A 15,642-nucleotide genomic window follows, 5' to 3' on the forward strand; every position below is an offset into this window, starting at 1 on the left:
ATGTGCATTGATAAATGAATGACATTCTGGTAGAAAAGCTCTAATTCCGTCATTGAAATGAGTTCCAAGTAAACATATACAGTATACAGGCATATCCCAGTTATAATACATCAGTCTTTAAAATGCATCATGATTTTGTGCAACTTTCGGAGTATTCGGCACGGCAGTATAATACATATGGCGAGGAATGGATACGCAAGGACCAGGCACGTCGTAGCGGGTTTTCCCTATGATCCTCTGCTCTCTTTAAACTTGGGGAGCATGTGGCCTTCCAGATGTTCGTGGACTGCAACGCCCGTCATCTCCCACCACTCCAATAACCTCTGCACAGCTTCAGGTTGCCCACCGCTGGTTCAAAAGCTGTCAGTTGTTCTGCATGCGGTTTTTTTTTTAGTTGTGACCCTCTCTCCACTTCAAAGGATCTCCATTGTGCCCTGGGACCCACTTCTGAGTAAACATGTGTAGGATTTGAAACATCTCCAAGGCCTGACTCAAAAGCCAGCGTTTGGAGCTTTTAAGGTTCAATCCTATGCGCATGAATGCTGGGATTTGTAGGCTTTTCCCCCTGCCTAAACATGCGGAGGATCGCGCCTTCAAGCTCCTGAAGTGTAGTTTGATTTGTTTTTATCCACGAATAGGCGGTTCTCAGGCTGCCGCAAGCAGGAGGACTGAGCTCTAGGGGGCGCTCGAGAATAAAAACGGGACACCAAAAGCGACGTGAAAAACGTTCAAGTGGGGGTGGGGTGTCCCTTCTCGGACCCCGTCAAGCCCTTGCTGCTCGCCGTAGCGCATCCCGGAAATACCCGTGGACCGAGTGTGGAAGATGTGGGCGCTGCGGGCGCCTCCGTTGCTCAGGTTTCCCCAGCGGGCCTGGTGTGGGGCACGCTGGGCGGCGTCCGCGGGGCCGAATCGGGGCCAAAAGGCGAGCCCGGATTCGAGATACCGTGACACGGTTTTGTTGCCCCGAAGCGATTTCCCCGTCCAGTTGCCGGGCCGGTTGCAACCCGAAACTGAATTGGAGATACAGCAGGTAGAAGAAAGAGGGAACGGCGGCCGTGCGAATATCTGGCCTGCAGCGGGGAGGGAGAGTGGGTGGCAGGAGGGGAATTGCGTGCAAGTGAATGCAATTGCGTCAATGCAACCAACGTTCACGTTTTATTTTAAGAATGTAAAAACATCAGAAGAGTTGTGCTGGATCAGACCAAAGGTACGGTGACCATATGGAAAGGAGGATGGGGCTCCTGTATCTTTAACAGTTGCATAGAAAAGGACATTTCAGCAGGTGTCATTTCTATGCATGCAGCACCTGGTGAAATTCCCAATTCATCACAACAGTTAAAGCTGCAGGAGCCCTGCCCTCTTTTGTATCTGGTCGCTTTAGTATAACTCCTGCAGCTTTAACTGTTGTGATGAAGAGGAAATTTCACCAGGTGTTGCATGCATACAAATGACATCTGCTGAAGTTCCCTTTTCTATACAACTGTTAAGGATACAGGGACCCTGTCCTCCATTTCATATGGTCACCCTACCAAAGGCCTGTCTAGGGCAGTATTCTGTTCCCACAGTGATCAGTTAGATGCCCATAACAAGACCACAAGCAGGACATGAGTGCAACAACAGCACCCTTCTGTTTGTGTGCTCCTAACAACTGATAATGAGAGAAGTATACTGTTACTGGAATGGATATATAGCCATTATAATCAGCAACCACAGTCCTGAGGATGTTCATGAATCCCTCTAACTGTTGTTTACATACCACAAAACATTGCCTTCATGCAACTGGTTTCATCTCTAGTTTGATCCTTATTGAAATGAGATTTGTAAGATCAAGCTTGAGACATGTCAAAATTCTGCATTCACTGTCAACACCCCAGGGATTAATGTATATAACACAGAGATGGTTGCACTCTTAGGACACAATCCTATGCATGTTTAGACAGAAACTGCTTGCATTTTGGAAGTTGTAGGACTTTTCTGTCTAAATATGCATTGGATTGCACCCTATGTGGAGCTGTTTGATATTCTCTCCCCCCCCTTACCCCCTGGCACTGTATCAATGGTAAATGAATACCTATACCTCAATCTCAAACTGGTTTGAAAGGAAATCTAATTTCATGAAAGGAGCTCAGGAGCTCTTAGCTGAATTCAAAACACCCTTACCAAAGTATAGCTCCATAGGGGAACTAGTGATTACCTCGTATGAAACTGATGCAAGCTTGTGTAGTGTAGACGTGTCTTAAACGTTACTTGGTTTTTTGGTGTGTGGTAGCAGGAATGTGATTACAAAAAATCAATTAAGTTAACATATAAGAGTAGATGTTAAATATCATGGCTTGGCTCTAGAGAAGTTTTGCACAACTGGAAATCAAAGCTGTTTGTGCATAGCAGCACTGCTAAATTCTTCCAATTTCCCTGTTGCACTGCAGCCATATCACACCCATTCCAGTGGGTACATCAACCCTCAGACGGAGAGGAGCTAGGAAATTTTCACTCTGTGAGTGGAGATCTGCTTGTTCTTCTGTGGATCTAACTTTACATTTGATATTTGAAAGCAGTGTAATACCTACCAACTTGAACATTTTATCTTAGATTGTTGACTTTACTGTGACATGTTTCAACTGCCTATTTTTAACAGTGTAGAATAAATCTGGCATTTTTGTGCTATAGCTGCAAGCATTTAATGATATGTTTCTTTAGAAATGTGGCTTTTCAGAACTGTATTCATGGCAAAGACAAAGGAAAACAAAGCAAGAATTTTGCCTTCATGATGGACCACCATATGCCAATGGCGACCCACACGTTGGTCATGCTTTGAATAAAGTGAGTATTACTGTCCTAAATTTGCTTTGGCTTCACGGCACCGTGCTCTCAGCTCATAGAATAGTAGAGTTGGAAGGGGCCTATAAGGCTGTCAAGTCCAACCCCCAGCTCAATGCTCACAATGAAGTCTACAAAATCTTTCAGTATTATATTTTATATGTCACATGGAACAATGACAGAAACAGATATTATGCCAGTTTCTGATATTGTAGAGACATAAGCTACTTCAATATAGTTTGCCCCTCCTGACAGAAATCTGACATGTTCTCATGGGTCTTTTGGACTACCCAACTTGCATCTATAGGATTCCCTCCTTATGGAAGCATATGCACCATATTGACAGAGGGTTCTATCTAATGCTGACCATCTGCTAGCGAAACAGAAAACACTGGAGGAATGGATTTTCTCTCTTCCCAAAGAACCCTACATGTCCCTCAAATCTGCTCTTGAGGGCCCCTCAACCCTCCAAAGCAGAGCTACAGGGAGGAAGTGACCAAGAGAAAAGTCTTGCTGTGCATGTAGAAGCCTGGTCATGTGGCACTGGTTGTAACCCAGGAACTCAGAGGGCGGGATCCAATGGAGACCTTCTGCCAGTCCTGGTGTACGTGCAGCCCATACCACTGTACTCACATAAAGTGTAATATTAAATTGAGAGCAGTGGCAAATGTCCTTTTGTCTTCAGTTATTTGTTAACATTGAATTGTGTCTTATCTAAATGCCATTTGATACAAGTCAGAGTTTAGTAGTGTATCTAGTCTCTGTGAGTCTATAACTTTGGTCAGAATTGGAGCAGGATCAAACAGTAAAAAACAAGTATAGAAATGTTGAAACTTATTTTCTTTGTCTGTGTGATTTTGCTCAAGCGGCCCTAGTAGCATGCTATTAGAAAGGAGATAAAGAAAGAATAGTTTCCATACGGCATAAACTGCTGTAATCTAGAATAAATATTGCAGGACTCTTTTAAATTTACAGTGTGAGCTGGAAACATAATGTGTGTCTCCTCATTTTTTTCTGCTCCCTCTTCAGATTTTGAAAGACATCACAAATCGATTTCATGTAATGAAAGGTTACATAGTGCACTATGTTCCTGGCTGGGATTGCCATGGATTACCCATTGAATTGAGAGCATTATCAGAAAGCGAAGAAACTAAAAATCTTTCACCGATGGAAATAAGACAGAAAGGTATATTTCCTCTTGCAAACTCCATTTGTGATGTAGCTGTGCAATTACGATGTTAGTGATCATCTGTGACACAGTCTTGTTCATGAGGACAGCAGAATCTCAAGTAAATGGAAGGCAACATCTGAGATTAGAGGTGTGTCACTTCAAAGATGTCCTAAACTCCCAAATGTTGAGGCCTACATAGATGTAAATAAGGCAAACAAAGACCGACCAACTGCAGATTGGCGGAAATTAGTGGGAACAAAGTTGCAAAGGCAATAGTTTTGTCCCGTCTAGCAATAGTTCAGCCCGTCTAGCAAGGGCGCTTTGGAGGGGAAAGGGGAGGAGATTGGAAGAGGCTCAGGATAAATTGTATCCTGGCCTCTCCCGTCTCCTTACCTCCCCGCTACCAGAACACCCCCTTTTCACCTCTCCAAGGTAGATTTTTACGCTGGCTGCTGTGGAGAGGCAGGCAGCGCAGTTCTCTCCATGCTGGCTGCAAAGGGGTGGGGTCACAGCTTGGATCTGAGCCATCCTATCTTCCCTGAGACATTTGCCCAGGACTGCTCTCTCCCATACTCACTTGTAAGTACTGTGTGTGTGTGTGTGTATTAATATATAACATGTAATGAAAATGAAAGTATGGAGTTGCCTTGATCGAAAAGAGGATTGAGAGTACAGGGCCAAACAAATCCTTTTTAATAACAAACCTTGGATTTCATTCCCTCCATTCATTAGTATTTACTAGGTGAATTTTGAAGCCTAGGTGTTCACTTGAACAGAATGAGCTATTCCTGTGAACTGTAAAAACTTCTTCTAATTCTAGGACATTGTAAAAGACTTTGAAAGTTGAAAACATGATCTGTGAGCAGATCTGTAGTTTTTATGTTTTTTCCAGCTTCAGCTGAGGGGAGAAAAGTAGGGCTGCCCTAAAATTAGGGAAATTGTTATCGGCAACACCTTGAACGTCATCAGACGTGGAGCGGGGGGAGTCGCGTTTCCCTACCGTCGTTTTGCCTCTTGCTTCTGTCCCACAATAGGGATGAACAGCTTTCTCTTTCTTCACACAGGGAAGAAAGAGAAAGCAAGCAAAGACCACGTGGCCCATTCAGGGGGCACTTTTATTGCACAGCTTCTTCTGCACACAGCAGGAAATGGCGGCAAGTTGCATCACAGCCAAAAGAATCGGATTTTCTGGGTCTTTTTGTGTGTGTCAGAAGAACAAGCAGGAGGGGCTGGTGAAAAGGACCTGCGAAAATCTGTGAGTGGCCAGAAATGAGTATGTGATAAAATGCTCGTCTGATGATGCTTCTTTTCTTTCTTCAGCCAAAGAATTTGCAGAAAAGGTGATTGAAAAACAGAAATCAGCCTTTATCCGTTGGGGCATAATGGCAGATTGGGATAACTGCTACCACACCTTTGACAGGAAGTATGAAGCAAAACAACTGAGTATCTTTCACCAAATGCACGATAAGGTAGGTTGCCATTTGGTAAGGTAAAACATACACTATACAGAAAACTAACCAGTTTTGATTGCTTGATTCTGCTGTTTCTCTTCTAGGGCTATATTTTTCAGGACTATAAGCCAGTGTTCTGGTCTCCTTCAACAAAGTAAGTAGCAATCATATTTTTTGTCTTTGGTTTATAGTTTGAGATGTATGTTACCTTTTTGATAACATACTTAATTCATGCCTACTCTTCATCCAGTACAGCCTTGGCTGAAGCTGAACTTGAATACAATCAGCAGCACGTTAGTCGCTCGGCGTATATCAGATTCCCCTTGTTGAAACCACCGCCCAAACTGGCTTCTGTGACAAGTATATATTCTGCATGTTATTAATTCCATTTTTGGTAATGTATTTCTAATGTACTAAAAAGAATGCTTATTAAATATATGTATTTATCTGTAGGTGGATTACCTGCTGTGAGTTTAATTATCTGGACAACACAACCGTGGACTATTCCATCTAATCAAGCTGTCTGCTATATGCCAAATTCCGAGTATGTATTTATTTGCTTTTAATTTATCTCTGGTACATGAGGTTCTTGATTCCATGCAACCCATCATGTTGATACTAGGGATTAAGACTGAACTAGCCATTTGTGCTGCCTTATTGTGTTCTCAAACTAATCCTATGCATTTCTACTCAGAAGTAAATACTGTTGTGTCCAGTAGGGCTTCCTTGCAAGTAGGTGTGTTCAGCATTGCAGCTCTAATATGAAAAATTTGGCAACATTAATTTCTGATGACAAGCATAACGTTCTGCTTTGGATCCAAAAAAGGCCATCTGCTTGTGATTTCTCCAATGGATCTTGAAGAGCAGTGTTACAATAAGATCTCTCCTTGCCTGCCTCTATTCCATTGGAACGTATTTATTCACCACCTTAAAAAAATCTGTTTGTAAGGACACACACACATAAAAAGCTTATTAACACTGGGTTATGATTTGCAGAAAGGCTTTTGATCTAGCAGAGGCTTCTGATAATGGAAGTGAGGGGGCAATGTGGGCTGATTCCCCCACCCATGCTGGTCTTCAGGGTCTTCAAACTCTCTGGCACAGATTTGGGGTTAGGGCATAGAGGGGAGGTGACAATAGCAAAAAATGGTCTCTTCCCTTTCCGTTAGTGGAGGCCTCCATTAGGTCAACATTCCTTCTGTGGAAGAAAGGGCTCAATCTGTTTATCGAAGGACAATGTTGGATGCAGCCTACTGAATGTGGTCATAGTTGCGGCCGCACCAAGTTTGTACGCATGTGAATGGTTTCTGTTTATCTCTCCCTCCAACTTGGTTGCCTGATTCCGAAACCAGTTTCTTAACCAAGCCCCTTCCCGCGCCTGCTGTCCCCAAGTCTGAAAGTGGCTTTTAGTTTGGCACAGAGAGCTGCCAAAGGGGAAAAAGTTGGCAACTCTTAATTTTATTTATTTATTGCATTTTTAAACCGCCCTATAGCCAAAGCTCTTTAAGTGTGCATGCATCCATGTTGTTAGCTTTGCTGGGCCTGATCTGCTGTGCTGTGTTTTGGGGGATCTTTGTGATATTTTCATGCATTTGTATATTATATCGTGCTACTAAATTCAAAAACTAAAAGCTATAAATAAAATTGTAGGTACGCCATTGTGAAGTGTGCAAATACTGGGGATCACTTCATAGTAGCTGCGGACAGAGTTCAGTCTATAGCTGCTGCTTTGGATACACAGTTTGATGTGATTTCAACTCTTAAAGGTAAAAAAAAAAAAACCTTTTGAATATACAGTTTAAGAAACATTTGTGCATTATAGCCAGTGTTGTCCTTGCGCCAGTGAATCAAATTCCCCCTTCCCCCTGCAGTTCCTGCTACACACCCCAAATTTGCTCCAGAGGTTGGGTGGGGATTTGGGGTAGGGTGGTGGTGCGGGGGACTTCAGGAAGGAGGAGGGGAAGAGAAGCTCCCATTCATATACTGTTGTATTATCCCCTGTAGGAATAACATTGCGTGGTAGATTTTTGTGTGCTGAGTAATTTTATTTGCACAGCAAGTGTTCCTATGGCTGAATTAGAATAATTTTCAAAACAATAGTTAATCTCAAATGATAAACCCAGGTATTCAGTTTTTGAAGTTAGCCACAAGGCAGCCCTGTGGCTGTTGCTTTTCAGGGGGGAGAAACCACAATCTGGTAAGAGCTCCAGGCTCTGTTATGACCCCCCACCCCCCAAAGTCACCGGCAAGAGGAAAAGATTGAGTGAACTGGGCTATTCCACATTTATTTGGCCATGGTTTTCCTCTGGCTACTTGATCTGTTCCTGGAAAGAATGAGGGCTTTCAACTGAACAGGCAGGGAGATGTCATATTCAGATAAATTGCTATACAGCCTGGTATCCTCCTTTTGTTTTTCTCTATACTGAGAGGTTCAAGACTCGTATTAGGATTGAGATTTTTTTTTTTTACCAGGAAAGCAGTTAGTGAATGATTTCAGGTTCCTAGAAAGCCAAGAGCTCAGGTCTAGGCATTTCTGCTTCCAGACACTGAAATTCTAATTTATTTTACAGCTCTGTTTTTACTGGACTTGCATTCAGATTCTTATTGCTTACTGCTTCAGTTCAGTTGGCTGTGGGGACACATTTGACTCCTGTATGGTTGAAGTTCATGGCTTGGTAGCTCAGGTTGCTTTTATAATAGACCACTAAAAGAAAGTCATCCTGAAATATGACCATTATCCTTGTGTTGTTGTTGTTGTTTACAAACAATTAGCCAAGTTTGAGCTGGAGGTATGTTTATGTAAACCACCCAGAGAGCTTCGGCTATGGGGCGGTATAGAAATGTAAATAATAATAATAATAATAATAATAATAATAATAATAATTAATTTGGCCAGATAACAGGTTAGGGCAGATTTTTATTTTTATTTTTAGGGCTGTTTCTGTATTTAAATGAATATTAATCGATTGAGTTAAATCTATATATTGGTAAAAACACTACTTCAGAAGCAAAAAAAGTCTTAGTGATTTCGACTGTGTATGTTTGTGTCATCTTAGAGCAGGGATGGGGAATCTTTTTCAATCCAAATTCTAATCTTAGGGCCTGCATTGTTTGTGGTTGGGGCCAAAGACAAAAAGGCCACGACCAAAGGCAGAGTGGGTGAAGCCAAAGTACAGTTCTTACCCATTTTAAACCTACTCAGAAGTAAGCAGGGCAAGCTTCAGCATGTCTGCCTAGAAGTAAGCATGACTGAATCACCCAGTGGCTTCCTCTCTCCCCCTTTCCCGAGTAGGGAAAAGCTCTTATCTCTGATCAGCTGCTCACTGGAAATAAGAGCCTATTCCCACCAGGGGGTGGGGCCTGGGAAAGAAGTTGGTGTGCTTGAAGGAGAATCCCACAGGCCTTTTCTGGCCCGCAATCTGGAGGTTCCCCATGCCTGTCTTAGAGGTATTCCTCCTCCAAGACAGAGAAAGGAGACTGCCCTTCAAGATGGTGCTTGCCATCAGCAGTTTGTATAAGCACTTGTATTTTTATTTCTTTTTAACACATGCAGCCTGATTCTATCCCCACCCTCCTGGTCAAAATGTGATCCGTTTTACTTTTGGGTATTCTTCAGGTATAGATTTGGAAAATGGTGTCTGCTCACATCCTACAATTCCTGGAAAGGAATCTCCTCTTTTGCCCGCAAACCATGTGTCCATGTCAAAAGGAACAGGATTAGTTCATACAGCCCCAGCTCATGGTATGGAAGATTACAGTGTAGCTTCTCATCACCAACTATCCATGGTACTGTGGTTTTGTTTGCTTTGTTTTCTAACCTATGACTTTTTTTCCTGCTCACACCAAAAATTCCATGTTTGAAACATTTGCAGGTAGCATGTAAAGTTAGCAGTCTCCAGGGAAAACTAAAATTAGGGTTACACGCTAGAATGTTCTAAAATCTTCTGGAGAGATGGCTGCTACATTTAAAAACAAACACATCTAAATATGGTAGAAACGTTTAGACCCAGTTCATATGTAATCGTAGCAAACTGTGGGTTAATTAACCCAGTATTTTCCAGGTTGCGTGAGAACGGCCCCTTAGAAATGTGGTGGTAGAATGGAATATTTTTGGCATTGGACTTATTTATTTATTTATTTAAGCATTTGTATCCTACTCTATATCACTAGGATCTCAGGGCGGCGTACAGATATTGGAGCAATAGTCACATTTTTTATTTATTATTGCATTTATATCCCGCCTTTTTTCCTGCAAGGAACCCAATGTGGCATACATAATCCTCCTCCTCTCCACTTTATCCTCACAACAACAACCCTGTGAGGTGGGTTGGGCTGAGAGTCTGTGACTGGCCCAAAGTCACACAGTGGGTTTCCATGGCCAAGTGGAGACTAGAACCCGGCTCTCCCGACTCCCAGTCCAACACTCTAGCCACTACACCACACTGGCTCAGCTGTACATCATAGTCCTAAAAAGGTCTGAGAATCAACACAAAACCATCAGGATAATTTCTTATCTTTAAGGGTTCATGTTGTGCAAGGTGGGTGGGAAATGCTTACTGTGTTATCTGGATACCTAGGATACAGTGGCTTGGATCCCAAGAACCACAAATGGAGTCCTGCTTACAGAATAAGGCTTTTCCATCTCTTCCTTCACCCTTCATTCATTGAAATGCCATTCTTGAAGGTTGGGGACTATCCAGGATAACAGTTGGTGCAGTCTGGGGTGCTGCAGTTCTTGGGGAAGTGGGGGAAGGAATTGGTGAAAATTGCAGATGTCCCTTTGTGAGCACTTCCACTAGGGATCCATTGTGTTCCATCCAATGCCATACAGTCAGACTTCCTCTTCTTTTCCTCCCCCCCCCCCCCGTAAACCTCTGCAATCCATCTAGATCTGCTTCAGGGGGTCCCCCAACCTGTGTGGGTGTGTAATATATGGAGTTGGGCTATGTTCAAATTTGGAATATTCCATTTTTAAAAAAAGTTATGAAAGCAATAAGACGTTCTTTTTATTTTATTTTATTTTGCTATTACAATTGACATAGTAACCATTTTGAACAAGCAAGGTAATGTTACTTCCCCCCCCCCCACACACACACACTAAAACTATAGGAATTTGTTCTTCTGTAATGACTAAATGTCTCAGTTGCCAAATCAAACTTTGCTTCTGGTATGAAAGATGCATTTTGCTTCACCCTAGAGAAAAACAGATGTGTTTTTTCTTCCTCTGGTAGTCAATTTAATCTCAGTCCTGTAAAGTGATACCAAACTTTTTCTCAACTTTTTTTGTTTTTGATGTAACTCAAATGTATATGTTCTTTTTCCTAGGACTGTCTGGTGGATGAAGAGGGACGTTTCACCGAAGCTGCTGGTTCTGAGCTTCAAAAGAAAGCTGTTCTTGAAGAAGGCAATGAAGCTGGTCTGTATCATTTCTCATATTCAAAAATCTAGTAGAGTGCAACAAATAATACTGTCCTTTTATGCCAGGAGAAGTCTTACACTGTGGCATTTGGAATTCAAAAGTGACCTTCAGTTTAGCAACCTTTTGTTACTTTTCACAGTCATTCAGATGCTTGAAGCAGCAAAGAGCTTATTAAAAGAAGAGAAATGCATACACAGCTACCCCTATGACTGGAGAACGAAAAAACCAGTGATTATTCGTGCCAGCAAGCAATGGTTCATTAATACAGCAAATCTCAAGGCTGCTGCTCAGGTACAAAACAGATGTGAATGGTCTTCAGTGCCTTTCACTACTTAGTATATGGAAAAATTTTATAGTTCATATTAAAATTTCTGCATGCTAGTAGCTATGATCCTGCTGTGTGATGTGTATATGGAGTTGCAAGAAAGAGCATGCTATCCAATTGCCTGCCAGATCAAAGTGTGTATTAGTTGCTGGTTGCTAAGGTACTTGAAAGACTTTACAGACAGTCAAAGTTGGTCTCTGGATACAGAGATGCAACACAGGAGATATACATTAGGAATCATGCAGTGCTAGGCTCCTGTTTTTTTTCACCGGCCCACACCTGTAAATGTGATTTGCATTGCTAGATTCAGAATAATAATAATAATAATAATAATAATAATAATAATAATTTATTTCTTACCCGCCTCTCCATTTTGATTTAGGCGGGGAACAACAGTAAATATAAAATACATAAAACTGAATTAAGAACATAATATACATTGTAAAAACATCCTATTTCAAAAATATTCCTAATACTGTTTTGGGTGGGAGGGGATCAGTGTTGTCACACAAACCTGCTGTGTTGTGCAGGTTTTTGTACTTTTGTAGCATTCATTTTGGCAAAACCTCTTGTTTTAATGGGGATGTTTAAATTGTGATTACGCCTTTTAAAATCTCAACTTTGTCAATCTTGAATTCTGTTTCTTTCTGGATATTTCACAGGACGCATTAAAGAAAGTAAAATGTGTTCCAGCCTCAGGGATGAACAGAATGCTAGAAATGCTGGACAGAAGAACATATTGGTGTATATCGAGACAAAGGTGTTGGGGTGTTCCCATCCCAGTTTTTTACCATAAGACAACAGGAGAATCAGTAATAAATAGGTAGGTGCCTTATGGACTTCTTTCTTACTGCACAAAGTAATTTGGCTCGCTGTCATAAATGCGACTTTTGTTTTTGTGCAGAAAGATAATTGGCAAAGCACATGTGTAAAGGTGTGCATCGTGTTTTGTCCTTTTCTATTCTTGTGAGGGATGCTTTGTGGAAATAGTGTCAGTGTGAGGATTGCAGTCTGTGTCCACACACACATTCCTGGGATGGCTGCTAAACCCGGTGACACCCCTCCTCCTTGCCCCAGACCTTGAGAATCACAGCCACTCTGTTCTGAGTCCCTCCACCTGGGGCCCCATTTCTTGTTTGGGTTGGTCTGTAAACTACCAAAAGGCCTGTCAGGGTGACAGGTTGTGGCCCAGCATGCAGCAGCAGCTGGTTTTTGGTTGCCATTGCGGAAGGTCCATAATTCCTCCGGCTGCCACTGTTGGCTAAGGGAGAAACGCTGTTGAGTCTCCCTCTGCAGAAGGCTGAGAGTCGATCGCAATCATTTTTTGCTCAGTGACAGAAGCCTGATACTCTGCATCTCAGTGCTGGGCCAACAGTGAGCCAGGGTAACAGGGAAGGGCTGTTGCTCAGAGGCTTCGCATGCAGAAGGTCGCAAGCTCAGCCCCTGGCATCTCCAGGTAGGGATGGAAAACCTCCTGGCTGGGACCCCAGAGAGCCGCTGCCAGTCAGTGTGAACAGTACTGGGCCGGATGGCCCAACGATCTGATTCAGTATAAAGTAGCTTCCTATGTTCCAATTTGTGGTCTCATTTGGTCCCAGCCCAAATTCTCTGTTTTACAACAGCAGCTGAAGGAGACTGTAATTGCATGGGGGCTAAAAGAGTAATGCCGGTTCCAGTGTGTCAGTGGGGGCCCCACGGGAACGTTGGAGTCGAGGCACCTCTAGGTAAAAGGATCTTTGCCTCTCTTTGTCATGCGTTGTCCATGTCATGCACTGTCCCCATGTCTGCAGTACAGGATTATCCTACCACAATCCTACTGTGACTTAGACAGACTGGCCTTTACATAAATTATTATTAACAGAAGCCCTTCTTGCAATCTTTTTTAATGCCAAGTTAAGGTACTCCTTTTAAAACTTTCAAAACCTGTTTTATACTTATCTTTGCAATTTAAATCCAGGCTTCTTGTAAATCCAGGATGGCTAACTCTCTAGTGCTCTCTAGTGGTGTGTTTTTATCTGCAACCCTATTCTAATAATAATTTTAAAAATCATGATGTTAGCAGTATTCTGGGGGAACCACACATATCCTACAACGTTTATGCAGACCGGTTGGACATAAATAAACATATTCTGTCTCCCCCAAACTGCGTAGCATGAGGCCCATGGACAGATCGCAGCAAGATTCCTATCTGTTTGCAGCCCACTGGGGGAATCCAAATATTAACTGGGTAGAATCCAACAGGGTGCTTACGGACCCGCTGATTCTTTTCTGCCCAACAATTTTGTGGTGCAAGCAGCCCCCCACCTCTTGCGCAATGGCAGTTTAGCATTTTGGGGCACAATTTGGCACTTCTGGGGCAATTTGGCACTCAGGAGGTCAGCAGAGTTCGCGTAACGGAATTCTGCCAACTTGCCTCCTTCCTTCCCCACATCCTGTACTCTCCACTTTCTTCCCCAGAGATCCTCAAAACAGATTGCTCTTTTTTGGTGCTGCTAGCAGTGAGGAAGAAGTGATCTGTATCAGTATCACTGGGTGAGGGGATGGTGAGAAGGGTAGTCATACAGATCTCTGGAATGTGTGTGCACGCAAGCAGGAGTGTATGCACATATGTGCATGTGTACACATGGCCCTGAACCCCAAGCTAGTGTCACATGCGGCCCTCAAGGCCATAAAGGTTGTGCATCCCTGCTCACGAAGTTGTTGGAGAACTCCACCAGTGTAATCCAATCCTAATCTCCTCTCCCGCCTAGCTTCCCTGGAAGAAAGGTGGCAGGAAGGGCCATACCAGTTTGCAGGACAGGGAAGAAGTTTCCCCCATCAGGTCACACTTGGGAGGCCTGATCTTGTTTGGGTGCAAAGAGCTGGTGGTTAATTGCTTAGAGGAGAAGCGCTGGGCTCAAGGCTGTCTGCAGTCATGTTTCCTAGCATGCCGTGCAATAGGGCGGCCCAACAACTAGAGAACTGGTACCTCCTCCCTCCCCCGGTGCTTAACTATCAAAGTGGTTTGAAATAGGTCTCAGTGTTGGAACATCCAAATAGTTTTGTGGAGGTTTTCTCCTGCTGATTTGCTTGTGTAAACTGTCAGCGTTCTGATTTTAGACACACCTTGGTATTTGTCGTTGGACGACGGCCTAAACTACGCCCTGTGCAAACATTCTGCAACATATACAGATGATGTTATTTAGAGCAAAGGTGGGCAAGGAGGTAGACTACAGTCCGCTAGTAGATCAGTTTCTGGTGCCTTCTTGCCAAAGGTGCTGGATTATGTGTGCCTTGGCCTGAACATCCAGAGGCTTCTTACATTCTCACGCAGGAATGCCTACTCAGGATCGCTTAAGTCAGAATAGTCCTATATCTTGACTGTTAAAGACATCCTGAGTATGCACTCTTGCTCTGGAAGTCTTCAAAACATGTTGGTGAATCAAGTAACAGAAAGAGTAGACTGCACAAGACTGAAGTCATCCTGTCTCTGCTTTAGAGGGTCCTAAATCAGTGACAGTGGAATGCAGATGAATCCTATCCTGTCACATAGGTTGCCTTGATGGGTCAAGCAAATCTCGATGGGCCCAGTTTGGCTAGAGCTCTGGAACCTTAAAAAGGAAAAAAAGGTGGGATATGCATGTAATAAATAGATAATAAATAAACCAGGAATAAGGTTTTGGGAGTGGGTTTCCCACTTCCATGTCCGCTCGCGTCCAAATCCCCCTGCTCTCTCTACTAGGGTTTGACATTACGTGTGCTTTCCCTAGGAACCCGGCTACATTCCTAAACTCACCCATTCCATCAGCTTAGCCTTGGTGACTCCAGGCAAAGGGAGGCAAGTGCTCAGAGAGCCATAGGTTGGTGCTAGAGCATATGCCTTGCATGTACAAAACCCAGATGCAATCCTCGACATCTTCAGTGAAAAAAGATCAGGGGTGAGAAAGACCTGAACCTGAGATGATGGCCCCTGTGTTTTCTAAATAATCTTTGATATTTGCTTTCTTTTTATGGTACTTGCAATTATGCACTAAGGCCTCACACATTCCAGGCTTCACACTGTTTATGGACTTTCTCTTTTGGTCATAAGGTCTCTTCTGTCACACAACTAGCGCTGAAAGCAAATCAAGCATTCTGAGGTTCTGAAGCAGATTCTTGGACGTTTATGGAGCCACACCTGTGGAAACGGGAAATGCTGTACAGGGGGCTAGCTTGAGGGTTTTTGGGAAATGGGAGAAGGAAGCTTTTTGCCAATTTCCCTCTGTCCCTGCAGACCATTAAGCCTCCTGGAAATTGCTCTGGCAGGTTGGGGGGATCCTTGAAAAGCAGGCGACGTGGTGTTGGGGTCTTTAGCAGGAATGGGAAATGAGCAACAATCACTTCCGCCATCACCCGACCTCCCGCTGCTCAAAGATTCTGCTTAGGGAGTGTGCTGACAGGAGCTATCACTCTGGATCCAACCTAAAAATTGCTTTTATTG

The 15,642-nt window shown here is 43.2% G+C and overlaps 1 protein-coding gene across 1 annotated transcript in view; it reads left to right on the top strand.

Moving 5' to 3' along the window:
* Positions 1-793: 793 nt before the first annotated feature.
* IARS2 (isoleucyl-tRNA synthetase 2, mitochondrial) overlaps positions 794-15,642 on the top strand; it is a 47,296-nt gene continuing 32,447 nt past the window's right edge. Inside the window, exons 1-12 of the mRNA XM_063124085.1 lie at positions 794-1,030; positions 2,698-2,820; positions 3,847-4,003; positions 5,309-5,457; positions 5,544-5,593; positions 5,690-5,799; positions 5,893-5,983; positions 7,090-7,205; positions 9,056-9,225; positions 10,765-10,855; positions 10,998-11,149; positions 11,846-12,006. Of these exons, the coding sequence (XP_062980155.1) occupies positions 824-1,030; positions 2,698-2,820; positions 3,847-4,003; positions 5,309-5,457; positions 5,544-5,593; positions 5,690-5,799; positions 5,893-5,983; positions 7,090-7,205; positions 9,056-9,225; positions 10,765-10,855; positions 10,998-11,149; positions 11,846-12,006 (1,577 nt within the window). The 5' untranslated portion in view covers positions 794-823. The remainder of the gene's footprint in view (positions 1,031-2,697; positions 2,821-3,846; positions 4,004-5,308; positions 5,458-5,543; positions 5,594-5,689; positions 5,800-5,892; positions 5,984-7,089; positions 7,206-9,055; positions 9,226-10,764; positions 10,856-10,997; positions 11,150-11,845; positions 12,007-15,642) is intronic.

This window comes from Elgaria multicarinata, chromosome 4, assembly GCF_023053635.1.
Source record: "Elgaria multicarinata webbii isolate HBS135686 ecotype San Diego chromosome 4, rElgMul1.1.pri, whole genome shotgun sequence".
NCBI lineage: Eukaryota > Metazoa > Chordata > Lepidosauria > Squamata > Anguidae > Elgaria > Elgaria multicarinata.